Source organism: Athene noctua, chromosome 1, assembly GCF_965140245.1.
Source record: "Athene noctua chromosome 1, bAthNoc1.hap1.1, whole genome shotgun sequence".
Lineage (NCBI taxonomy): Eukaryota > Metazoa > Chordata > Aves > Strigiformes > Strigidae > Athene > Athene noctua.
Window position 1 is genome coordinate 73,983,257 of NC_134037.1, and position 27,926 is coordinate 74,011,182.

General features: G+C 42.4%; 1 protein-coding gene across 2 annotated transcripts in view; it reads right to left on the minus strand.

Annotated features, from left to right (window-relative positions):
- Positions 1–7,690: 7,690 nt before the first annotated feature.
- UST (uronyl 2-sulfotransferase) overlaps positions 7,691–27,926 on the minus strand; it is a 175,237-nt gene continuing 155,001 nt past the window's right edge. For both annotated transcript variants that reach the window (XM_074896585.1, XM_074896586.1), the window contains exon 8: positions 7,691–11,470. In XM_074896585.1, the coding sequence (XP_074752686.1) occupies positions 11,190–11,470 (281 nt within the window). In that variant the 3' untranslated portion in view covers positions 7,691–11,189. The remainder of the gene's footprint in view (positions 11,471–27,926) is intronic.

Genomic DNA, 27,926 nt, shown 5'->3' on the forward strand with positions numbered 1-27,926 from the left:
CCTACACGGGGCAGAAACCTAACACATGCTGACTGCCTAACTGCAGTGCTATGGTGGGAACTTGCCATTGCTGCATGCGCCAGCCTGGTTTTCCTCCGCTCGGTTAGTTCAGATTGCAGTTTCCTTTAGGGTGGCACTTTTGTGCAGGCTCCATTGGCCCTGAGCAAATAATCACAATTTAGACAGTCTCCAAGCCTGAAGTCCCTACAGCTAATGCAGCGCTTCCCTGAGAATGAGCTACTGAGTTCCAGTGAAAGCTTCAGGGCTTGTCCACAACAAATTCTTTGCCAGGTCCCCTCTTGAGCAATGCAAATGGCAATGATGAGTAAGGGAGCAATACCTTTTGACTCACTGGACTAAAGCAAACCACTTCTGGAGGGACAGGCTGGAGAAAACAATGGATACTTGGTTTGGCTTGGATTACTATTTTTTCTAAAAGGCTTTTCAATCTAAACTGAAATGACTGGGGAAGGCATAAGGAAAAGCTGGCTATGCCCAGGCATTGAGCACTGCAGTCTAGGGCTCGTCAGCAACACGCTCCTGCAGTTTAATCTGAGGCTCCTGCAGTTTAATCTGCACTCACCCACCTCTTGCATAAGGTTTCCTCTGCATACGAAGCATTTTTTTGGTTGTTTTCAATTGCAGCATCTACTAGTCAGTTGAACATCAATACCTGCGAGGCAAACACAATATTGTTATCATTCCTGTTAGTCATTACTCTTACTATTTGATCCTAAATGTTGACTGTAAGAGGCATCTTCAAGGATATGACGTGACATTGCTGGCTTCACAGTACATCGGGGCTGGCCAGAACCTGAAGGGATATTTTGGGGAAGGTGGGGATTACCTGTCCTGTTTCAAATTACTTTTCCCAGCTCACTGTCTGCCAGGAAAACAAGGAGGTTTTCCCCATGGAAAATTTCCCCAGGGAAATTCTCAGTGCTTCCTTTTTATTTCTGGAGGAATATAAAGTAGTGCAATGTCCCGGAGTGGTTTAGAGAGTTACATTCAGCTTCCTGCCAGCGGAGCCTGGGCTCCTTGCTGGTGCCTGTGATTGATACAGGAGTAGGGAGGTGGAGGCCACAGGGATTGGTGGCTGACAGAGGAGCACGGGTCCTGCCTGCAGAGACTGCGCGTAAAGAAGGCAAACAGCGCGGGCGTTTGCGAAGTCTGGCTCCACCGCAGCTATTGTGATCCCTGTTATTCAGGAATTCTACAAAACCATACCAATTCTCATAAAAGTTTTGCAGAGTAGATAAATACTACACTGCAGCCTTCACAGCAAGGGGAAAAGGAAAGCTTTAAGCAATTAGGACGGGCCACACAGCGATTCGGCAGCAAGCCGGGCCGCCAGCTGTGCGGGGCTCCCAAGGCAGCCGTGCCGCTGCGTCCTTCTCTGCCGCCTGCGACAGCACAGGCACGGCTGCCGCAACCTGGGCACAGCACGAGGGGGCTGGGGAGGGTGCACCGAGGGACCACGTAAGTTTTTGAAGGAAAGAAAGGGCCTGACGTTTCTCACGTTAGCAAGGAGAAGCAGCTTTCTTAAAAGATGCTGACCTGCGGCTAAATGCATTCTCCCTGGGTTGGTCCAGTAAGCTTTGCTATCTGTTTTGTACTTTTCTATTCATTTTGCAGAGAAGTTAGAAGCTCTTTGGTCAGAGATGTTCTTGGCCAAGGTTTTGCTGACGCCTCCGTTCCCTTTCCCATGGTGAGAACAGGGAAATGGGTTTGGTCTCATCTCACCTTCCCTGCAGGAGCCATCTGCTCTACCTACAAAAGATGAAAATGCTTCAGGCTCCTTTGGGGTAACTGGTACATGCCTATGAAGGATCAGAGTAAGTCTGAGAAGAGCCCCCTTCCCCCAGGCAAAAAGAGGACATTCTCTTTCCTTTCTGACAAGGAAAAAGCTTTTTTCCTTTGACTCAAAAGATACTGTTTTGGAAAATCAGAGCTGACCACATAATAATTCCATCTCCTTCTCCCCGTTTTGGAGTGATAAGACATGCGCGATGCTGCTTGACACTCTGGTATTTGTAAGACAAAGTAGAGGTCAAATTTGCTGAACGTTTTCCAAATTCCAGTGAGGTTTATCACAAAGAGACCCATGCATGGACCCAAGTGGCGTGACTGACAAGGGCTGGATTGTGGAGTCACTAGAAAGCTCAGTTTCCAGCCAACACTGATAGGCCAAATCATGTTCTTTGGGGCAAAACCTGCTGGAAAGCTACAGTTATGTGGACACTCCAGGGAGTTTTCACAGCAGAGTTTCTGACAAGAAACCCCATTGTGAGGAGCTGGGTTTTCGTGCTTCAAGGAGCAACAGTGTCCTCTATCAGCACTATCCTCCCTGGGTCTGGTGAGGAACAGCCTGGAGCTCAGCTGCCCGCCGGGTGGGTGGGCAGGCAGGCAGGAGGCTGCTGCCCTCTCCCCCCTGCACCCTGACATCTCCCCTGGATCCCTCCAGCCTCCTTGGAATAGAGGCGCTGCCGGGCTCTCCTTGCCAGCTTTCTGTCCCAAGAAGTGCAGGAAGAAAGGTTTTTCCCACAGCAAGCACTGACAGGATGAGCACAAACTTGTCAAAGGGAGATTTGGCAGAAATGCCCACCAGCTAACTACGACTGAGAAACTGGCTCCACTTCCCTCGCCCTGCTCAGACACCAGCTTCCAGGGCTGCTGCTGACACCAAGCATCTCCGCTCATGTCAGAGGACTGACACTGAGGATGCTTTTTTGCATCCTGATGTGCTCACCTGCCAGCGCATTTCAGCCTCCTGGCCTAAAGACAATGGGGACAATCTGGCATTGCTAAGCCTGCTATTTCGACAGAGACAGGCCAGGACTTGCCCTAATACTAAGAACAGAAACTAAATCTGGAGCAGGAATGAAGCTGATACCTGCAAGGTGGGCTCAACCTCAAGAAACTTCACCCAGTATCAAAGTATAGAGCAAGGCTCAGCAGCTCGTGCTCCTCCACAAAGCACAAGCACTTGGACAGAGGAGTTTGGATTATGTCTACGTTTGCTCAGCCTTCCTTAAAATGCTCCCCAGAAGATGCAGTTGAGCCTTCATGATGTCTACTGTTAAGAGAGGGACTGGGAGATGAGGGGAAAGCACCAGATCTCTCAGCTGAGCAGCATATATCCCTGTCTGAGAGACGGAGAAGCTTTCTGGTTTATGAATACATCAGACTAAACCAACTACTCGGTGAGCTGAGTGAGAACTGTCTTTTCACTCTGAGTTGGTATTGATTGCTGAACAGTAAGGCATTGCTTCATGTTCTGGGTTTCTAAGCACTGTGGAAAACCAAAGGAAAACACAACTTAGATACATACATGAACACAGGTTTGAGGACTTCTCAGGTAGGCTACAAGCACCCATATTGCAGGAGAAAATGAGACCATATTCTTGTGAACAGCTAAATTAACAAGATGTGACTTTAGCCATCCATCCATCTGCTTATCTGCTCTTACTGCTACAGGATCACCTTTCCCAAATGTAAGGTATATACCTTATAGCCATGCCATTTCTGTAGGTATTCATAGAATCATTCAGGTTGGAAAAGACCCTTGGGATCATCGAGTCCAACCACCAGCCCTACTCTACAAGTTCTCCCCTACACCATATCCCCCAGCATCTCATCTAAACGACCCATAAACACATCCAGGGATGGTGACTCCACCACCTCCCTGGGCAGCCTATTCCACTGTCTGAACACCCTTCCTGTGAAAATTTTTTTACTAATGTCCAGTCTAAACGACCCCTGTTGGAGTTTAAAGCCATTCCCCTATCACTAATGACCTGTGAGAAGAGACCAGCACCAACCTCTCTACAATGTCCTTTCAGGTAGCTGTAGAGTGATGAGGTCTCCCCTCAGCCTTCTCTTCCTCAAACTGAACAGTCCCAGCTCCTTCAATCTCTCCTCACAGGATCTGTTCTCCAGGCCCTTCCCCAGCTTTGTTGCCCTCCTCTGCACTCGCTCCAGCACCTCGATATCTCTCTCGTAATGAGGTGCCCAAAACTGGACAAAATACTCCAGGTGTGGCCTCACCAGCGCAGAGTACAGGGGGACTATCACCTCCCTACTTCTGCTGGTCACACTATTTCTAATACAAGCCAGGATGCCATTGGCTTTCTTGGCCCCCTGAGCACACTGCCGGCTCATGTTCAGCTGCTTGTCAATTAGAACCCCCAGATCCTTCTCTTCCAGCGAGCTCTCCAGCCACACCTCCCCAAGCCTGTAGCCATGCATGGGGTTGTTGTGGCCCAAGTGCAGGACCTGGCACTTGCCTTGTTGAAGCTCATTCCATTAATGTTGGCTCACAGATCCAATCTATCCAAGTCTAGGCAGTCTTCATTAGGCAACTAAACAGGTAAGACTAGGAGTTTATCTCTGTTCCAAAAGGACATGAATGGTCTGCTGAAGAGCTAAAAAGTCATTCATATTTAGGCAGTTACCTAAAAAAGTTTGCAGAGTTTTAAAGGAAAAGGTAAGGGGAGACAACTCTAAGTAACTAAAATTTTGCATGGCACTCATTTTGCCTTCTAAAATCTAGGACAGATCTTAGAGCAGGAAAGAAAGTTCAAGGATTAAGACACTTGGCTAAATTATAATCAGTGCTTTTTCACAACCTTTCTGTGTGACATTGGGAATATCACTCACCCGTATCCATTCCCAATGTATGAAATGGGGATAACAGCACTTCTTTACCTCCACTGTGGATCAAAAACATAAAGATACTAATAACTTTCCAAGACGCCCAGACAATATAGTTAGTGAAGAAATACCCTACACAGATTGACCTTGAAAAATACACAAATACGGCCAGTGGTTTATTCAAATACAAACAAATGGAGAAAGTGAAAATGGAAAAGGCTCACAGCTCTTCAGTGAGGCATAGGTGCCTCACGGCCACTTCTAGCACATCCCTCCAGCATGATCTTGGGAATCTTGTTTTCTTTGGGGAATCAGAGACTGATGACTTATCTTACCCCTGTACTTGGCACTGGTGAGGCTGCACCTCGATTCCTGTGTTCAGTTTTGGGCCCCTCTCTACAAAAAGGACATTGAATGACTCGAGCGTGTCCAGAAAAGGGCAACGAAGCTGGTGCAGGGTCTGGAGCACAGGTCGTACGGGGAGCAGCTGAGGGAACTGGGGGTGTTTAGTCTGGAGAAGAGGAGGCTGAGGGGAGACCTCATCGCCCTCTACAGCTCCCTGAAAGGAGGTTGCAGAGAGCTGGGGATGAGCCTCTTTAACCGAGTAACAAGGGATAGGACAAGAGGGAATGGCCTCAAGTTGTGCCAGGGAAGGTTTAGACTGGATATTAGGAAGCATTTCTTTACAGAAGGGGTTGTTAGGCGTTGGAATGGGCTGCCCAGGGAGGTGGTGGAGTCCCCATCCCTGGAGGTGTTTAAGAGTAGAGTTGACATAGCGCTGAGGGATCTGGTGTAGTTGGGAACTGTCAGTGTTAGGTTAATGGTTGGACTGGATGATCTTCAAGGTCTTTTTAAACCTAGATGATTCTGTGATTCTGTGACTATAGTTGATTTCCCCTCCCTGAGCTTACCACCACCTAGATCAGAGGCTCCTAGAAGAGAAGTTACTGTGTGCCATGGGAAGCCATACCTCGGACTATTGCTCTTGCCATGGACTGTAACAACTTCTGTTTCTTTCCTGCATCCAAACTGGAGATGATCACGAGTTCAAAACTGGGAGGTGCAATTGGCCTTTGCTACCCGACAACGCTCCTGCGAGTCCTGAGGTATCTAAAGTCTCCCATATTGTCCTGGCCTAGTAAACTGGAAAACTGTAGGAATACTTTCCCTTGGGGCACAGTAACTAATTACTCTGCTCATGAGCAGCACCACTGAGCCAAGAAGCATTTGTTTCACTCAGCTCATTACTTGCACTCAACCTGGAGAGAGGTTTGCTGAATGATCAAATCTATATATAAAATCAGGTATAGGCTGCATACTTACACTCTGCCAGGTTTCTGAGGTAGTGACAATTCAGAAGTGCATGGAAAAAGCCAGAAAAATGCTAACTTAATACAAATTACAAATGTGAAGTAGCATTTGTTTTTGAAGAATGGTCTAAAGTTTTCCAGATGAGCCAAAGCCATAGAGTGAGCAGTTTGTGTAACACTTCTGCTGGGTGACCTGTATCGTCCTAGTGTTTAGACCATTATTCTTAGCCCTGACCAGCCTTCTTGCTAATTTCTACTCTTCACAGCACCAATTCGCCTGCAGTGTAGCAGAATTCGTTACCATCAGCCTTTTTGCCCATCAGATCCAAAGAAGGGAACAGAAGGATGGCAAAAGCTTGCAATAAAGCACACTCCTACCCTGCCCGCCTGACAGCAGTGTTATTAACTTACCCTTTCAGCCACAATCAGTTAAATACAAAACCAGACTCGCATTCTTCCTTTACATACTCAGAAAAGGAAATCCACATGTTTATATTCAAAATCCACATTTAAATATACCACTGGTCAAATTTACCAAATCTGTACTTGCAGCAAACCTCCCCCCTTCCCCATCCCTAGTTGCCCCCAGAACAACCTTCCACCCTGCCTCCAGGCTCCTCCAATATGACAGCATCAGACATTGGTGCTGGGACACAACCGTTATGGTGTGCTGGTGCTTCCATTACACACACCTATTTTCCAAAGCTTACAACAGAGCTCTGAAGGTCATGTCATGCTGCAGCTTGGGAAGCAATGCCATTTCTGGGCAAACCACAGAAAATGTAGGACAGTTTTTCAGTTGTGAGACATCCACTTACACTGTTTGAGATTTAACTTTCGACCTTCAAAATAAGATCCCTTCCACCCAGTTCTAACATTTTGCAGGGGATTTTTTCACCCCTCAATGGCCGTTTCTCGTGGAGCTGCCTTCCAGCACCCTTCTCACCAAACCTGTGGGCACCTAAGCAGAGCCCAACTTTGCAAAACTCACTCCCTTGGGACAGATCCTGCAAAAATGGTCCTGGTGATTTCAGCACCACTAGACAGGCACTTCCAAGGCTTGGTAACACCCTTCTTGTTGTTCCCATGGAGCCTGTGTCTGGAGGTCTATATGTAACAATGCTCAATTCTTTGGTCTTGGCTCATGCAAGCAGATCGATCGACAGTGTTTTATATGTTTGCTGAGCACTCTTCACAATAAAGGCTGATTCCTTAAAAATAAAACAGAAGGAATGCTGTGGTATTGTATTACAGTATTCTAGCTCTCAAAAATGTTGCTGTGTTGTTTTAGGCTATGGTTTAACGTCACAGATGTTCCCTTTCTTAAAATGGAGGGAAAGATCAGAGCGCCATTACCCTCAACTGGGAATTACAGACCTTTATTTTTTAAGAGGATGTAGGGTTTTATTCCTTGGCAGACAGTGTTTTTTCATTTGATAAGAGGACTCAAGTTGGTATGCAGTGTGTTTTCATTTGTTAGTCAAAAAATCTACCTTTACATTAAATATTTTTATTACATCAAGTATTGAAAGGAGGAAGAATTCCATGGCTGGAAACCACAGATCTGTTCTCCAGTGCTTAAAATTCATGGGTTTGTTTGTGTCTTTATGCTACTACATACTGTTCTATATTAGGTCCAATGATAAAGAATCACAAAGAAATTGACATGCTTCAAATACATCAGCAATTCTGCTGAGCTGCTTCTCTACATATAAGCAGAGAACATTTCAGATACTCGGACTTAGCCTTGCATCACCAGCACAATTTATGTGGAAGAGAATTAAATTAAACAGGAACAAAAAACTGCACCATTTGTCACTGTCACTTGGAACTTAAGACTAAAATTTATTTTTTTCCCAGAATGCTGCATCTTAACAATGGTTGATTTTCTCTTTAGTGTGAAAGCACTGATGTTTCACTTACATTATAACATCACTCTGGACTACTGGAGCTTTTACGCCTGGCCATCCAACACCACATCTAGTAAAATGGAGTGAATGGGGACACTAAGCTGTTTCTCTCCTGGATCAAACATCTTTTTACTTAGCATCCAGAAAGCAGGGTACTTACTGCACTTCTTAGGTGAGTTAAATAATTCTGCCTTCACTTTCACACCTCCAGACAGTTTGGGACATAGAATAACCCAGGAACAACCTGCCCCAATCTTGCTGCTAATGTATGACTTTCAGATGATAAACTGTGCCGTATCCAATCCTGCTGTGCTAGGTGTAACTCCAAGATCTTTCCCACTGCCCTTGTACCCAGGCAAGAAAACTAGTGTAAGCAAGTGGACTATGGTGCTAGGAAGAAATGTGCAAGTTTTATTTTTAAGCATCACTGGACTGAAAAATAAGGAGTCATATGGCTTATTTATATTTCAGATGGTAGCGAATAAGTTAAAGAATATTTCATCCCAAAACATACGTTGCTTTCATTTATAGCTAAGCTTATGTACACATATGTTTTCTTATTTTCATAAATGTCAAGCACCCACCTTTTTCCCTCCACAAAGATTTACAAGTACATGCATGGCACTTCCAAAGCTGTCGTGGGCTAAAGGCTTACAAACAATGATTTTTTTTTTGATTAAGAAATATTAATCAGACCAAAATATAATCATTTAAATCAACTTCTTCCTGAGCAACTTAGAATTTGGAATGTGCTGAAAAGTTTCAATAAATAAGTCAAAGATTAACTAGCTTAAAACGTACCTTTTAACAATTAAGTAAAATATATTTCATGACAGACGAATAGGCCATAGGACCAGGAATCTTAGATGCTACGTGCCAGATAAATTTATGAAGTACCATTCAAGGAGGAGAGGCCAGGTTGGTTGTTACGAAAGATACAACAACATTAAAACCTAGCAAGTAAATCATTAAACAGGTTTTGTATTTAGGCTATAAGTAATGATGGCTGAAGATACCATTAAATAAACAGATAAAAATAGACTTTATGGTAAGCGGCAGTGAACTTGCAGAAGTGTTAGGTGACTGATTATTCTGTTACAACGTTGGCAAAAAGGATTCAAACAGAATTTCAGAAAGGTAAGAATATTAGTTTTCTTTCCAAAATATAACAACTCCACAGTGTGTAAACTAATCATTACTCTTTCAATGTAATTTCATAGAAACCACTTAAAATATACAATGCAGCAGATTCATATTTTAGCTAATATGTTAGTTGTTATCTGTGCCATTTTCAGTTTTCTTTAACATGCTCCCCCACGGTAGTGCATTGCTACCACCAACCTGGGATGTTAATAACGAGAACAGAATCTTCTACATAATATTTTCGGTAAAGTTAGCATCTTGTCTTAACACGATTACACTTCTTTATTTTTGTTCTCTGCATGTACGTACAGTAAAGATTGACTGGTGATGAAGATGGGCCGTAATGTTTATTGGTTCTCAGCAGGCTCACGGAAGAGGAAACCCTTGGAAAGCATGTTCGAGCTTAGCCCGAGTTTATATGCCTCGTCCATCACAAAATAACTTTTGCTTGTTATTGCAAAGTGAAGTATGACCTTGCAGATGGCAGACATGCTGCTGAGGCAGCTGCAGAATAAGAAGCAAAAATTGCCTGGTAGATATTTGAGAAAGGACGTGAGTTAGACAGAGGTGCACTGCCCCTGAAGTGTTACTGGGACTCATCCTGTCAAGAAGCTGCAACTCCTTGGCCCCGCTTCTTTCCTGTGCTCTAGGACGGGAATTTATTGCTATTATCATCTACTAGTCCAGTTTTCTCTGGCAACAATAGTGCATGAGGTCAAGGCCTCATCAAGACCCCGAAGTCCTCCCTACTCTGCTATGGAGCAGATGATGCCAAATAGCTCTGCCCATTGCTGCCTGCAGGTCTGGCACTTCTGCACCCCCAGTCCTGGCAAGCTGCTGAACAGCCGGCAAGCAAGCCCGCACATCACAGGAAACCCTGGGGACACCCTCCTTAAAGACAACAGCATGTCACATATTGGAGCTCTTCCCCTTTCAGGGCCCTCCCAGTCTCCACCCATCCCCTTTTTAGCATTTGCTGATAATACCTGTAGTGATTAACAAGGGCAACCTTCACAGTGACTCTCTTAACAACATATCATTGAATCATCATTGGTTTCACAGAGCATACCTTCTTTTCTTTGTTTTATCATCCTGAAATATTTCAGCTAGAGAAGCTGTGTATGTCCATATTGTTAATTTTACTTCTAGCCACGCTAAAAGGAGGTGTCTGCTGATGAGGCAGCTGCATTCAGCTTCAGATGTGAACAACTAAATTCTGTGATTGCAGAAATACTGGTCATGCTTAATAGGAGTTCCAGATCATCTAAGTTTTTTAATGAGTGACTTTTCCTGTATCTCTTAGGGTTTGTGACCCATAAAAAGAATAAAAATCTACAAATACCCTTCCTGAACATAAAAACCCTATGCTGCACCTTTTCCTTCAGAGTCTAATAGAAATGTGCTCAACTGCAGAGACAAAACTCTACAGTTTAGGTAATCCTGCCTTGCACTTTTCATCTGTTGTTGCCATTCACTGACCTGGTAACTTTTTCCACTCCATGAACTAGAAGGGTTTGCCAAAAACATCTGGTCTGTATAACTTGCCTTATGTCCACTAATATTAACTTGCCAGAATAGCAGCCTCACTCCTCCTGCCCCGGGTAATTCAGAAGCCATTATCTAGCCCCTTTCTGAGCCTGTTATCCTTGGATGTGCACAGACAGGGCAATGGCTCTGACCGTACCACTGGGACACCAGTGTGCTCTGGGCAGAAAGAGGCACTCTTCCCAAATGGCTCACTGCCCGTAGTTCACATTGCTGGTAGTTAATGCCGCAGAGTTATGCAACAAAGACTTGTTTCTGGAGAAAGAGAGAGAACCAGAGTCCGTAAAATTTACTTTTCAAGACTGCCTAATCTATTATTTTAGGTTTTGCAGGTTCCCAGAGGACTATTGTGTACTCCAAAAGTTATTTTGTGATAGACAGTAGATACTTGTCTGTTGAACTATGCTATAGCAAAGACGCTATAGAGCCAACACCATAGAATGAATCAAACCTGCAAAACCAGGTATCTCCTGATGGCCTCAGCATGTGGGAATGGTCTCTTTCATTCTGTTTCAAATGCTGCTGCGCATTAACTCAGTTCCTTAAGGAATTACTTTTAATAATAATTAAAAAAATCTTAAGAAAGCTGGAGGGGTCACCAGAAGAGAAAGGATAGCTCTTCCATCCATCACCTTTTATAGATATCCTCTAGCCACTTTTCATCATCTTCCTCATCGTCTATCGGCTCCTCTGTTTCCAGGGGAGAAGGAATGAAGAACTCTGGTCTGGGACGTGGTTTCCTGATATGAGACTTCAGTCCAAACTTGCGCTTTAGCAGGTGGAACTGTTCTTTGACATAGTAATAAAACTCATATTCGTATCTCATGCGTTGGTAGAGGATCTGTATTGCTTCTGGAGAGGGGACGGTCTTTTTCACTGTCACAGTCAGATTGCCAAGTTTCCTATGTTCTGTAAAAAAACAAAACAAGCAACATGGTGGATGCTGATTAACGAGACCAGACCTAAACTTTTTTTTTTTTTTAAAAACATTAGGGCATGCTGCATTACTGATACAAATATGCTCAATCTGTCTCCTTAATAATGGATTTACTGTCAGGAAGAGATATAAAATAAATAGATGTTTGAAGTTATACTTGCATGTTTAAATATGGCTCGTTCATACATGGCATTTGGCATTATGTGTAGTCACCGAGGGTCTTAATCGGTGATGCTTATCTGAAAATGCAAATTAGGTCATACAATTATGAGTGTAAACTACATGTAGAGAAACCCATAATCTTTGCTAGCTTTGGAAATTTTGCCTTATGCATGTGAAGTATATATCCAGCACACAGCTGAGCTGAACTAATAAATTATTTCCTGTGTGGCATACTATGCTGTGTCTCAGTTGTGCTTTATTATTCTTTAAATTTAAACAGGTATTTATCAACCCAAATCCATCTCAGGCTAGCATCAAAGCAGTGTTGGCATCACCACATGACACCTCAAGACCAAATGTGCCTGCTGACTTTCTCATCCTGTTACACCTGTTAAGTAAACTAGACTCATCTTCCTGTCGTGCCCTGGGACCAGAAGATTTCAGTGTTTTCTTCATCTGACAACTCTTGCTTTGGTAAACTGAAATAGAACACCTTTATTGCTAACAAAGAATTACGAGTTACTAACAAAAATACTGAATTGCCTCTTTGCCTCCTCTCTCAATAGATTATGCTACCGTTGAAGATTAATGCATTTGAACAAGGTGTAAAGTGGGCTTCTAAGGCAATCATTTTGCTGTTTTCTACCAGATGGCAACAGGCTGTCAGAGCACCCTATGTATTTTCTTCTCCAAGAAAGAAACATAACTGAAAGTCAACTGTGAAGAAGAGAACAGAAAAAGCTGGAAGTACTGACCTGTGGCATCCTTGTATCAACCCTAACAACTGCAACTTTCTTTAGGAGAAGTGGAGATGAATCTACACTGCTGAAGTATGAGCTTCTATAATTAGGTTTTCTGAAAGCCCCATGTGTTACTCTGAGAGAATGTGATGCTGATGAAAATAACTGCAAGAGCCTCAGAATACACCTGGGTGCAGACACGGCAAGATGAATGGGCTTGCATGGAAGCAAGGAGATGCCAGTTAGACATTGGTTAAAAACCTTTTTCATGGCAAGGATAGTTACGCAGTGTAGTAGAGCATACAAGTTACAAAAGCTGTGCCACTGGAGGATTTTGAGAGCTCATTGATTGATTCTCTCTTGAGGGAAGACACTTGACTGGGGGATCTCTTAAGGCCATTTTCTAGAACTCCAGAACCAATAGATTAATTTCAATCTTGTCAGTCCTTACTTCACTTTCTTGCTCTTTGCTGCAACAGCAAGGTCTGCATGAGAACTGGCTTTTTTTGTTCCAGCATAGTCTGCTGCTCATTCTTTCCTTAATATTTAAATCCTCTATTTGTGCCACCTCAAATGCCAAACAGAAATCCTGATATTCTATATGACTACACGATAAACTGTTGCAGTGAAGCAGAGCTGCATTTCAATATGGAAACCTAATTCTGTAACAGCAGTTCTGCAAGTTGGAGGAATTCAAAAGGGTCAGACCATAAAGCATGGAGAAGAAAAAGCTTACAAGGAGGAAGCAGACAACAAAGAACATTTCATGTTTCCAACCAGGTCCCAGCAGCAGCGACCACCCTCACTTCCAGAAGAAGTCCCTGAATCAAAATGGAATGTTATCACGGGAAAAGTTTTGCTCATATGAGCAGTCCAAACTGAGGTCTTCTGAAGCACCTGCCAGCAAAGCTAAACATGAGCTTAGCAGCTCTACAGAGAAACAACGTTTACACAATCATTTACATGTAAGGCTAAGGGATGGATCAATGGTTCCTAGTAGGAAAAGCGAGTTGTTCTTGGGATTCCACAAGCAATACGCTCATCCAATAGAAACAATCAAGAATAACCTTTCAGGGAAGAGAGGAATTTGAACCAAAGGTAAACCCATTTATTTCAAGAGGTACTAAAAGATGAGTAAGTCCATCTAACAAACACAACAGCAATGATCTTTAGACAAAAAGTCGCTATTATGCAAGATTTTAAATCTTGAAAAGTACAACAGAAGGGTAGAGTACAGCTATGTGAACATGAACTGCTTTCTTTATATTTTAAAAAGATTAATGTTCATATAGTTTAGGGTATCTATAAACACATTTTAATTTTCAGACAATGGACACACATTTTCCTACTTCAGAGTAAAGGAATTAAAGAAAAACAGCTGAGAACCATTCATTTTAATAATACTACATGAGACAGCAAGTGCTGCTGGGCTGTACATTCTCATATTCATTTGACTTCACAGTGTTACACACATCTGGTGCAGAAAAAAGTTATATCTGAAAGAGCTATTCTCCCTCTCAGTTTTGATTACCAGTTACAGCAGAGTAATTTGAAATGTAGGAAGAATATGATACAAAGAGAGAACAGGTTGACTAGCTTACTAAATGTAATGCTGTTCTAAATCACAAAAAAATATTTAAAGCATTAATTCTATTTGCATCTGGACTCTTAATTGCTTCTCTAAAGGAAGAATGGTTTTCATTAGTCGGTAACAATTAAAACATGCTGCTTTGTAATTAAATGGAGCTTTTACACCAAACTTTGTAGCTTGTTACACCAAAATCTCTGTCTCTACTCACATATCTAAGTAAACAACTTATTACATAGTTCTTTGTGTCTTAATTACAGTGATGCATGGTGATATGTGCTCTATACTTACTGACTGTTCACAGTTTATCAATTTGTATAGTTTCATTTAAGTAGGAGTGAAATGATTAAAATATACAAAAACTGAAGTAAAAATAAAGAGGCAATCTTTAAGGTGCTGTAGCTAAGAAAAAGTGTAGAGGAAGGATCATGAAATGCTTGCACTTAAAATAGGCATTTGCATAGAAAGCACTACCTATAGCTAGAAAACGATGTGAAATATTTTTGGTGAAAATATTCGGGTTCCCCAATAACTTTTTCTTTTCTACACCACCTCTACTCATAGACCAGAACACACTAATGAATGTCTCATCTTTTTAAAATCTGCAGTCAGTTGTTCAAGTTGCCACTGGTGGGTATTGGATGAATACACTCCAGGAAGGACACTGTACTCAGTCTGTCCTTAGGTGAGAAGGCAACTGCTGCCTTACGATTACTGAACACTTCAAGACATTCCTCTTTCTGGTGCTTAGCTGGTAGCTCCCGCCAGCTTTGCAGTCTGGTTTTCTTTACAAACTCAGCAGCAAATATACACTACTAAATATTGCATTTATTAAGCTGAAGCCTTTATACTGCTTGCCAACTCCATTTTTATTTTACATAGGTTATTTCTGTTACAGAAAACTCCATTTACCTTGCTGGAAAAAGCTCTTTACTTATACGGTCCCTCCAGGCCTCTAAGTGGGAAAAGCCACTTCTTACAGCTCCTGCTCCCTTTGGTGGCTGCTCCTCCCAGCAGAGAGAGGCACTTGTGTTCAGCCCAGGAGTGCTGCCAATGCCAAGGAGGGGAAAAGCGCTGAACTGTTTTCTTGGGGGGGCTGTCAGTGTGGGGCAGGACCAGCCAAGAGGGAAATTGCTGGTGGTGTGCCAGGCAGGGAGCAGCTCACTGGCACCCCATCTGCCAAAGAAGCCAGGTGCTGCATGCCACCCTTGCGGTGGGTGGCAAGAAAGCAACAAAATATACTCCTCTGAAATTGCAGTCGTCATGGCATTGCAGATTCCTGGATGTGTGCAATTCTTCTCTGCCCTATGCACACACCTACATCTATAGATGTATACATACGTACAGATAGAAACACCCACACTCTGGAAGGCTACAGGAGCAATGTAGCTTTTCTGGCTTCTACTGGTTTGCCTCACAGTATCGTCATCAGTAACTGCAGTGCGTAAGAGGCTGTGAGGTGCTGGTTGTCAGATGGTGGAAGTTGGGGCTGTGCCTGGTTGCAGGCTCAACCTTCTGATAAAACTAGTGAACTCCACTTTTTTTTGCACTTGAATTTTATTTAGACTGGTTTCTAATCTTAAACACTCTTAAAAGGCTCTTTAATACTAATATGAATGAAATCACAGAACTGCCCCTTGAAGTCACCTTAACCACCTCTCCTCATCATACAGGCAAAATGGAAAAATTAGGTAGATCTGGCTTAAAGCCAAAATAACAATCTGCATATGCTACACAAACCCAGCTGTCCCACCAAAGGACCCCCATTTTATGACCTTTGAGACAGCTAACCATATGGAGGGCAACAAACTACACCATTTACTTTTTAGCTTTTTTTTTTTTTAAACTGTGTTTGGTTTGGCATTCTTTAAAATTACTAAAAAGAATGTACTATACAGTAACCCAACCTCCCAATGCAGCCTGCTCATGCCTTGAGTTAAGACTAAATTGGTATGCAGATATGGATGAAGAAAATTAAATTCTTTTGGGTTACTAGGTGATGAATATTTACTATTACTTTCCCCATTCTCACTTTTTTCTCCTTTTTTTTTTAAATTTAAAAAAAAAAACCTAAGAAATTGGCGTTACTCACCACAGCAATCCAAACCATAGGGAAAAGTGGTTTTTATGCTCTATGGCTCAAAAAACCTTGGATTGCCATATTTAGACAAAATGATCCTAAAGGCATTCCCCACCTCAGAAGAGAATTTCAGAGTGACTCTCTCTCCAGTACCCTGCCATTTCGGTGGGTGCAACGCAGAGGCTTGCTCCGCAGCGCTGCTCCTGGACAAAGCCGCAGGGAGCCCAGGGTCCTCGGGGATCCGGTGGGGAGAGGGGAGCCAGGCTGGAGCCAGCGCAGGATGGCTGCAGGCGAGCATAACCACGGGCTTGCCCGGCTAATGCCGGCGGTGGAAAAACCCCACACCAAGCTCCACTGCTCTAAGGCTGTGTGAACACGATGGCTGTCACAGATATAGTAAACTCATTTCCTGGAACTACACGGGGAGGCCCCGCGTTTCAATCATATGCAGCTGAGCTGCAGCACACACCTACTTCTGCACAGTTTTAAATGGAAATAAATATATGTCACTGTGGTTAGATGTGACGTACGAATCGGCAAGGGCCTCTGCTTGATATGCCACTCAGAACAATCACTGTGATGCTAAAGCAGGGCTCTGATGGCTATGCTAAAAATTATCTCCCCCCAGAATATCTAACTGCAGCTCAGCAGAAATTTTTCTGGCAAAATTGATTTACTTTACAAACTTGAAATTTTTAGCTGGGCTCTTGAAGGATAACTGGGAAGGGATGGTTTGGGGAGAACAGATGAGATGCTGATGTGTTTGGCTCATGCGCCGTCTTTCTGACAGCCACAGGGCTGCTACTGCCCTGGAGTGCAGTGACCCAGGGCAGGTCCCAGGTCCCAGGCGGGAGGAGGGATGGTGCATCATGGTTGTACTGTGCAACCGAGTGCCTCGCATAGGCTCATGTTTACTGAAGGAAAGCAGGGACCGTGGAGAAAACCTAACAGAGTCACCAACCGGGATGAAATGTATTAAAAAACAAAGTTGACGGAAAACTAAGTGGTAATTTGTCCCATAGCATCTACTAGTTTTGTCTGTCTGAAACACTATGAATCCCATTTATTGACCTCCTTACTGCTCTCTTCTCTGTTATTCACATTAACAAAGTTAGGTGTAAGTTTTAACAACATGTAGATAAAGATTAGACACTCATGTGCATGCTGAGGACTCACTCGCAGTGCTTGCTTTGTTTTAGCATTTCTGTCCTGAATTATTGTGCTGCTTTGATGACAGGGAAAGACTCCTAACTCCTGGGGATTAGAACTCTAGCCCACCGGCACACAGGAATGTCCTGTCTCCTAAAGGTCAGATATGGATCTCTCTAAAAGGACAGCTCTCCAGGGGTCATGGAAACACCTAGAACTCCAAAAGCCTGTAATCCTAGGCAAATCAGATGTCCTGTTTATCAAACAAGGATCTTAGGAGCAAATACACCAGACTGTACATGGACACTGCAGAATGATGGCTGCCCATGACACAGACTGAACTAGGTGAGACAGTTATATATAGCAATGCTCTTTCTTCTTTCTTACCACTACAACGAATAAGGAATCCAGAGGGAAGAATAATATCTCTGTTAACCTAGTATAATTCCATTATTAACATTAACATGGTTAAAATGCAGGGAGCTTAGAGAATGATAACCTGGCACAGAAAAATGGAGGGATGCCAAAACAGAGATTAGCCAGGAAGAGCTCACAGAGATAATCTGAAAGACATGTAATCAAACAACTACTAATGCTCAAGGATGTAAATACCAAGGAGGCATGGCACAAAATCAGAACAAGGAATAAACATAAGAAAAAAAAAAACAACCAAAAGAAAGAATAATGTTAGTGATAAATGTAAGAAGCACTTTGGGCCAATAAGGCTGAAAATAACAAAAGTAACATCTTCCTACAGTATGCAAGTAACATATTGAGAATATATTGCAGAGGTCAACACTGCACTGGTTTGGCTGTCAACTGGACAGTGTAACAGTGATATGCATTCAATAGTGCTCTGAAATACCACTTAAACTATTAAAGGCATTATATCATTATTATGAAACACTTGCCTTACAACACACTCAGCAATGCAAATATATTACTTTCTCCATACTTATAAACAGTTACCACTCTCTGAGGTCTCTTCTCCAGCCAGTAAGTATTTATCATGAAATCTCCAACTCTACTCCTAGAAACTTCATGGTGTTATGCCTTTGCTCCTACCAGTTCAGAGCTGTGGATCCACCAATGTGGATTTCCAGCTGCGTGGGACACCTCAGCCGACGCTCCTGTACCACACACTGTCTCTGCTGCTGCCCCAGCCTGGAAACATGCTGTGTCTCACAGATGATCAGATAACAAATCTCAACAGGGTCTTCTAAGAGACTCCTTTATTTGGTGCACTTTAACGCTGCATTCCCAGTTAAGGTAAGCTAACATAGAAGGAAAAAAAAAAAAGCTGAAAATTAACCCACATTCGTAGAGTGAAAAGGCGGATTCCTATGAGAATGTGGTCAGGTACTTTTATTGCTGTTAAGCAACTTCTAAGTTGAACTAGACAGAGTTGGAGGTGCCAAAACCAAAGTCATCTACAGAGGAAATGCCAGGATTCTCTAGTTTGAGTTGCTGAAAGAATTGCTATAGTTGCAGTTCATATGCAATTTTTAATGTATCTTTTATAGCTGTATAAGTATTATTGAATGGATCCAGTCAAGTCTGGAACTGAGAAAACCACAATGTAAAAATAGGTTCTTACAGATCGTTTGTGAACAGCGTTTCATAGTAGCTTACGCAGATACTAACACTGTTACTTTTTTGCAGAGAGAAGAGAAAGTTGGAGTGATCGAGACAAATTTTAGCAGTGCTCACAAGCAGGAAAAGCTTCACCACAGGTACGTGATGCAGAAAATCTGCAGAGATATAGCCTGGGACTCGAGAACCTAGAGCAGGCATCTTGCCTTTGTGCTTTGAGTCACAGTAGGCTGCTATCTGTGATTTTTTGTCCACAAAAAGGAAGCAATGGGAGAGGCATGCTGTGCAAGATTACAATGTCTAAGAGGGATGGAGTGAGGTGGAGGTGTCTTTATTTCCATATATAGTACTGATGACTGCAACACTGGCATACAACATCCAGTTTTGTAACCACATCCTAAATCAGACAGGGTATGAAAACAGCTTCAGAATGAATACTGGGGTTGGAAGGGACACTTTAGAGAAAGATGATAAATTCATTTTGGTCAGCTTACCAAAAAAAAGAAGATCAAGAGGTGACTTGTTTACAGCATCTGCATATTTTCATGGTGAGAAAACTATGGATATTGAAGGGTTGGAAGCAGAAACCAGAGAAACATAGACTGGAAGTAAGGCACAGCTTTTTAAAGTGGTGAAGGTGATTAATCACTAGAAGAAAACAAAAAGAGTTGATTTGCTATAACTTGGTATTTTTATATCAATGCTGGATAACTTAGCCAACTCCAGTTACTGATCTCTGTACAGAAGTAAGAGAAACTGTGTGGCCTGCAGAACACAAGAAGCCAAGCTGAATGACCCAATGGTCCATATAAGTCTTTCATAGATGCAAGTTCCAAATGTATGGCACGTGCCAGCTTCCAAGTTGGGAGCACCAATTGCAAAAGCCTTTTTGTCAGTGCCTTTGAAATATCTCAGTGTGAATGTAATTTTTGGAAGATGTCTGAACACCTAATTTGCTACCTTTTCTAGTCACTGGCTGTTCAATGCTAGTTGGTCACCACCCTGCAGTATCAGACCTTGCAGGAATGTGAAGTAACACTTTTTTAAAAAAAGTTTGAGAACATGGCCTTCAAAAATTATTAATTCTAAGTGCTGCCTCTTCTTGTCTTCCTAGAGCACATATATGACTGCTTATTGCTTTATATAACTACTAAAATGAGAAACGAAAGCAAAAATACTAACTAGGACTAAAGCAATGGCCAATAATAAAACCTATGCACTGCCAATGTAAAACTGCTGCTGATAGGGTATACACGACTGGAAGATGTACATTACTGTATGAAAGCTACTATTAAAATGGTGGGGGAAAAAAAAAAAAATAGCTAGCACTTCTCCCTTGTGAGAAAATTGCCTGTTCTAAGAAGATTTTCTCCCAACTATGTCTGCACACAGACAACTGAAAGCCCTGAAATTGCTTGCTTTCTTACTACTGCAAGTTACAGGCAGTGAAGAGAAAATTCTCTTTTACCCTCAGGTTCTTTTGTGTATAATGAGCAACTGAAGGCAGCCAGGGACTGGGGCACTGGTGAAGAAGGAAGAAGGCTACCAGAGCAGAAACAACACACTGTTCCTTTCAAGTTCACCCCCTCCTGGCCCACAGCCCGACCGCCTTGGCCAGCCGCCAGGGTATCGGGACAAAGGCTTCCTCCTCTGGCCAAAACCGAGGAAAAGGGTCCGTTGTTTAACACAGGCAGACTTGTTTCAGCAAGAGAAAAAAATAAAAAAAAGGGGAATTATATTAACTGGAAGTCCTGGGAGAGGAGAGTAATCTCCTAGTGTGGCTAATGCAATTCTCACCCCATGCTTTTCCTGGAGAGGGAATGTCTTGATTCTCTACCATTCAGGCTAGAAGGCAAAGTATAATGTCTCAAAAAGGCTAAGCCCTAAGGCTGCCAGGGACTTTGTGTCCCCCGAGGTTACTATTAACCAGAAACAAGAATTCATCTTTCCTCCTTCCAGGAAGCTCCAGGTGACCCAACTGCTTCCCTCCATGCCTGCACTAAGAAGCTCTTGTGAAGAGCGAGTGTCCTCACTCATAAAAAGACAGAAATGTCTATGCACCTAGCAGACCTTTAAGAGTCTGACAGATAGATAAGCCAAACATTTAGCTATCTCAGGACTTCACAGTGACTGAGGCTCCCGATGGATTTCCACAAAGTCATTAAACTCAAGTCAAGGTGAATTCACACCTGGGCTTTTTGCCGTCTCTGTGACAGCCTGCAGCCCTGATCTGTGATGGGGAACTTGGGACTCTTAGGGTTTGCTGCAAGTTGAGAGATCGTGACCCTCCCGGAAACCTCCGAGGCAGATGCTGGTGCAGTGGTTACACAGAGACACAGTGGCTTTTCATGCCAACCTCAGCACTTTAGCAGCACAGCCACAGGTGAGGGATGAGGACTTGAAAAAGGTAGAAGAAAATCCCTAGATCTGGTGTGACCTGTTTGATTCCGAGCACTGAAGCACTTGGGTGAGGTGAGCTACCTCAAAGGCTGTATCACAGGGTGTAGTGTCTCAGTGGGCTGCCACAGGAAACTTGCCCTAGCAATTATTTTTATGTCTGAGAGATTTTGGAAGCAGGCCCCAATTCACAAAGAAGTGTGATTTTAATCTGCTTGGGTTAATATAATTGAATACATTTGTAGGTGCTTAGATGCTGTTCAAACATCATCAAGATGTTTACACATGCGTGTACTTACTGTGTACTCCAGGCAATAGATTTTCTTCCTGGAGGAGGCAGGAAATGGCATTTCTGACACATACTTATGAGACCAAGATCTTTTCAGACAAAGGCCTCCCTATGCATCCTGTGCATCTGCACCAGCCAGTAGCAAAGACAGTCCCCACCATAGCAAATCTCATCTGCCTTCAGTGACTTACATGATCAGCTGCAGCACACCTTCTTGCTCATGCGTCAGCACCAGGAGTAATCCATTGAAGAAACAGAGTTTGATCCATGATCCCTAATTCAACTCACATTTAGCACTACTGTGCTGACAGGGAAGAGATACATGGGTACACTGTTCTGCCATCTATCACCTTGTTTACAGGAAGTATATTCTCAATAGCCTTAACTCTATTGCAGGTTAAAGGAATTAGCTGAGTACTGTGAAAACACCCATGAATCAGAACGGGAGATTTACAGGGTAAGAAAAGCCACTGCTCCTGCAGTTAGTCCTGCAAATCGTCTTATGTCTGCAGTGTTTCAATCAGTAGTTTCATTCCAGGGTTAGAGAGACTGGCTAATATCAAAGTTTCCAGGATGACTGCCCTGTTTTTATTTAATGACAATACTAGCCCTGACATAATGGCTACTGTGCTTCAGGGTTATACAGCACAAAAATTTCCCTTGTGCTTAAGAAAACGAGATAAAACGATCTGCTGTCTTTCCACTTCAGTATTTATGAGCACACGTAAACATTAACACCTCTGAATGAGGATAAAAAGGGACAGAAACCAGGAAGGATGTGACAGTAATTAGAGGAGCTCTTCAAGAAAAATCAGTTTTGGAAGGGAGCAATGTGCTTAAAAAGAACACAACCTGCAACAAACTGGGCTTTCGTTGAGAACATTGCAATTTTCTACATTGCAGTCTTCAGGACTGGCCAAATAAAGGTCCCCAACATTATTCACAAGACATGCAATGTTAAAAGTTGCATCAAGACAAGAAGAGAAACCCTGTTGTGGTGGGTAGAGCCAGCAGCCAAGTACCCATACAACTGCTTGCTCACTCCCCTTTCCCCCACAATGGGATGAGGGAGAGAACAGGAAGAACGAAAGTGAGAAAACTCATGGGTAGAGGTAAGGATAATTTAATAGATGGGGGAAAAAAGAAGCAATACAAAGGAAATCCTTCACCACTTCTCAAAGACAGACCAATGCCCAGTCAGTTTGAGCTATGGCCACCTTGGAAGCCCAATCCCCTGTTCTTCCTCCTCCACCCCTGCTTTTATTTATGACCATGATGTTATATGGTATGGACTATCCCTTTGACCAAGTTGGGTCAGCTGTCCTGGTTGTCGCCCCTCCCAACCTTTTGCCCATCCCCAGCCTACTGACCAGGGGGCTGAGCGAGAAGCAGAGAAAGCCTTGATGATCTTGGAGCTCTGCTCAGCAACAGCCAAAATACTCGTGTGTTGTCAGCTTCGTCTTGGCTACAAATCCAAAACACAGCACTATATAGGCTGCTATAAAGAAAGTTAGCTTGAACCCATGCAGAGCCAGCAGAATAACAATGGCTGCTGTCAGGCGTGGACAAACCTGTCAGACCTGTCTCTGGGAAATTTAAAATACACACAAAATACATACATAATCCATGTAACAGGCAAAATGGATCAGATGAAGTGCCCACTTAGTCACTACACTGAGTATTCAAATGATGGCCAGTAGTGGATGCTTGGTGGAGGCGTGGCAGAGGCACAGATGGTGTCTTCCCCCAGTGCCATCTCGCAGCTCCTGGTGCTCTGCAGCTATGCGCCCCTGAAGCCAGAAGCTGCACAGATGACCTCTAAATGTAGTGACACAATGAACTTCTCCATGAATGCAGTGGTTTTGCAATCCTCCCAAGGTTCTGCTCATCAGCACGGTGTGTTGCAGAGAGTTCCACACAATAGTTATTTGTTGGTTTAAAAACCCAAAACCATGACAAACACCACCCAACCCCTTATTTTAAACTTTTTAAAACTGATTCTCTCAGAAATCAAGACTAATCATTTTGCATTCAATCTCTTTGCATAGTTCATTTTTTGTTTCTAGCATATCCCACTTCACTTGTTTCTTTTCCAAACTCAGTTGTCTATTTATTAAATTTCTTTTCCAATGAAAGCCATTCCATATCCCTGATCATCTCCCTTGCTCCTGCTTTGTACCTTTTTTGATTGTTAGATCCTTTCTGAGATGGTGTGATTGGAACTACAAATAATTAATGGAAAACACTGCAATTTTTAAGTTTAAAAGCCATACAACATATAACTAATTTTAACTTTTTTCATATTTAAGAATCAGAAGTAAATGATAACCTACGTGCTTTTACCACAGATTTGAACTGTTACTTGTTCCAGTGTGAAGACTGAGAGTACTTTTTACTTTAATAAAGAAGGCAATTTAGAGCAAGAGATTTCTTCAACTTCATAGGCTAATTCTAAAAGCAAGAGGGGAAACCTATAAATACATTTATCTGGTAAAGTAACATAGAAAATATCATTAAAAACTAAGAGTTAACTTTTCAGTGCCCAATTTCAACAGATATTTCTCAAAACAACAAATCTGATTCTAAACCTACAAAATCCTACTCAATTTGCTAAGCTTACCAGAAGGATAAATACCTAAATTTTACCCCTGTCCAACAGGTCAAAGAAATTCCAAAACCATAAATAATCAACTTTTTAAAAATCTGCAGACAGAATGCACCACTGACTATATATATATGTTTTTAAACCAGAATATTTTCATGAAGTTCTGTGGAAAACATGATGAAAAAGTTATCTGAGAGAATGGTAAATTCAGGGTTCCCATAGTAACAAAAACAATGAAAAAAAATTAAAATCAAGAGCGTTGTAAAGGCCTGTTGAAAAAATCAAAAATTAATCTCTGGGAAGCTTGGTGTGTGTTCATGTAGAAAGGACACCTACTGCATTGTATGGGTATATGTCCTTACACATGGCAACAGGGCCCTAAGGCACATGATTTGACCTAGACTCAGCACTCATCAGGAGACCAATGCATGCAGTCGGGTTTTGCCTAGTGCTCAGTATACAGGGTGCCAGAACCCAGTTCAGTGTCTAGACAGAAGCCAAGTTCTCCTGCAAGCCCCACGGGTGCTGGGAATATGAAATTGTGACTTCTAGCTCTTTAAAAATACATTCCTCACAGGCTACTCTAGTGTGGCCAATGTCTATGGTCATTGGTTTCTAAACAAACACCATAACTCGGGCAATCATGTTCAGCAGAAACTTCATCCATCTGCTTGCCACAGTGGTTGACAGCATTTCTGGCACATTCCCAGAGCATTTAATTTTGTTAAGTACATTTACTGAAGAAACAAAACCCCCTAAACTGAGCAAATATAGAGTCCTCATAAATATAACTACTCTTTTTTTTTTTTTTTTTTTTTTCACTTGGTCTGAGTAACAGCGGGAAATGAAAAACCACAAAGCTGAAGGAAGCGAAGTGACTATTTATGTAGCATGGGAAAAATTAAACTGAGATTCAACACTTTCAAGTGGGTGACATCTGTTTATCAAAATACTTTTGTTGTATCTCTTTTGCCTTTGATTACCCAGTCTGTCTGCTAAGACTTAAAAACAGGGATGCGGTGCTAGATTTGTCTTTTGATTTTAGTGGCAATCTGTGTAAGTCCTGCCACTACTTTGAAATCAAAATGTTGGTCTGGCATTGCCAATTGCTAATAAAATATACTAATATATCATGTACCATTTCTTCACAAAATTACTCACACATGTGTATACAATATGAAAAGATGTGTGGGACTTGAGAGTTCTTCCCTTTCTGCACATGAGATACGAAGTGTTCTATGTGCTAACTTTTTATTTCTATTAAAACAAAACCTGTTGAACAAGTGGGATGTACACCAAGATGTGGTCTGGAAGGATAATGGAAGCAGCCTGTGAACTGAAGAGCTGAATTAAGCAGGAACTCAAACCATTGATTTCTACAAGTAGCTTGCAAAAACATGCACCAAGGAAAATAATTTTCAGCGATTCAAAGCAAAATCTTTGGCTAAGTGGTGAGCCTGCCCATAAATAGGCTAAATAATGTGTTCTTCAACTGCACAAAGTACTGGAGCCTGCCAGGGACCCTATGCCATATTCCAGCAGCAGCAGCAGAAGCAGAAGAAAGTGCCAAGTAAATGCTGAAATCCAATATACAGACAAATATGCTTTGCAATTTCACTGCTCTTCTGTTAGTAAAAGTTCTAGATGAACTGGCTGACATTTTTGGTAAGCTGTTTGCTAAAATATAGGATGACAGACTGAGGTTTCTTGCCACCTGCATTGGCATAGCTGCACCCAACAGGCGAAGCTGTACAAGCTGCAATTTGCTCCTGTTATTTTCAGCTAATGAGAGCTGAAAATGGTTGAGACTATGAAAAATCCCATGGAAGCTGTTCTCGGTATAACAGGATGTATATATATGTCTATCAGGATGTGTGTATATATGTGTGCTTATAGATACGCCTATCAGGATAATGTCGTTCTTTAAAGGTCTTGGACACCAATAGCATTCATCTCACCCTTTTTCACCATGCTGACTAGAAAGAGTAATTTGACATTTGCAAACAAAACCAAATAATCTTAACAAGAGAAATCTGATTCATTGTGCTTAAAAAGAGTATACATCCTCCATGCTAAGCATCTCACCTGGTGGAATTAAAGAAAATCAATTGGTTTAACACACAAAATCATGAGGTAAACTAAGTGCCCAAAATGATGAAAGACCATGCCCTCTTCAAAGCGCTATTTGTCATCCAGGATTCCCAGATTATACCCTGTCTCTAATGGCTTTTAATTGCCATCACAGGCACTCAAAATGTACCACTGAATTTACCACTTACTGAACTAAATTAAGAATGGGAATAGATAGGATAAGAATCTGGATGGAAAAAACCTCCACACCTGAAAGACCCACCAATCCTGAAATAATAACCCAAAGGAAGACATTGAAAGCACTATTACCTGATACCTTTATGATGAAACCTGACAAACACTAGTCCCTATGAACCAGGATTCAGTACAGGAAAAGACTGAGGCCTTCTCAAACACTGAAACATAAGCTGTGGACAGCGCAAGACCAGAGATGCATCTCACATGCACTGCATTGAAAAAAACATGAAGAGAACATGGTGGAAGCAACTGGTGAAACTACCTCATTGCCAAATAGTTGAGCAGGTTTGTTTGACCATTGTCGCTTACCCCAGCTAGTTCTGCTGTGCTTTACCCTCTTCAAGATCCTTTCATAGTTTTACTATCTAAACTCCTTCCCTAGGTTTCCTGTCTTCTCCAGTTCATTCACCCTAAGCATTCTTCTAGCAGCTGCTTTGGTCACCACACAGGGGTTTCATGAGAGTTTACTAGAATAGATCTTCCTCCTCATTCAACTCCTTTGCTCTTGGCAAGGAAGGCCTGGCTTCTGCTGTGTTTCTTTGCCCCACAGGGAACTAGATCATAGCTTTTGCTCCTGGAAACACTACAGAAAAAGATACTACCAAGGGTGCTAAAAATTCCAAACAAGCCCTACAAAAAACCCCCAAACAATTCCACCAAAAGCTTAGCTCAAATAGCACTCAGATCTATTTAATGGATAGATAAGGAGAACACTAAGAAGGCATGATATAAACTTTGGGTTTATATGCATACTTCAGCCTTGCTCCTACAAACACTATGGCATGCCAACTCCTTGACAACATCCATCTCTACCCAACTCTATACCAGTACACAGCATGAGTGAGAATTACTCCTGCTGCTGAACTCCAGGCAGTCACTCAGGGCATCAAACCAACTCCCAGAGAGATATACAGCCATTTACCTCTCTTCACTGATCATGCTGAGAGTTCAGTTTCCCTGGTCCATCATTTAAGCACTTGACATTAAGTAGTGTCAATACCCAGTGAAGTAAACTAGGTTTGTCAGCTGCCTGAAGACCCTGAAGATCAGTCATGGCTACTGTGAAACTGGCAGAGTGCTTACAGGGACAGTGGAGAGCAGAAGAAAACTTAAAAAATAAAAGTAAGACTTCAATGCCCAAGAAAATATTTAGTGATATTTAGGTTAAAATAGAATTTTCTGTGAATATTTTTATTGACCAGTTTGAATAAATTTGTTTTGGCTATGTTCTCATTCCTGTCACGACCAATTTCCACTAGCTTTTAGGAGATGCATATTATGTATCAGCCACACATTAATCCCACACTCTCATTTTATGTAACAGCAAAAGCACATGTTCTTGCCCAAGCAGTAAACCTCCAAACTTGCCAACATCCTAAAGCCCCAAGAGCACAGCTCTGCAAAACTCTGGGGGCTCTGACCAGACTGTGCACACAAATGCTGCTTGCAAGGCAGCATGCACTGAATACTCTGCTGCAGTAATGTCAGCGTGCTCCA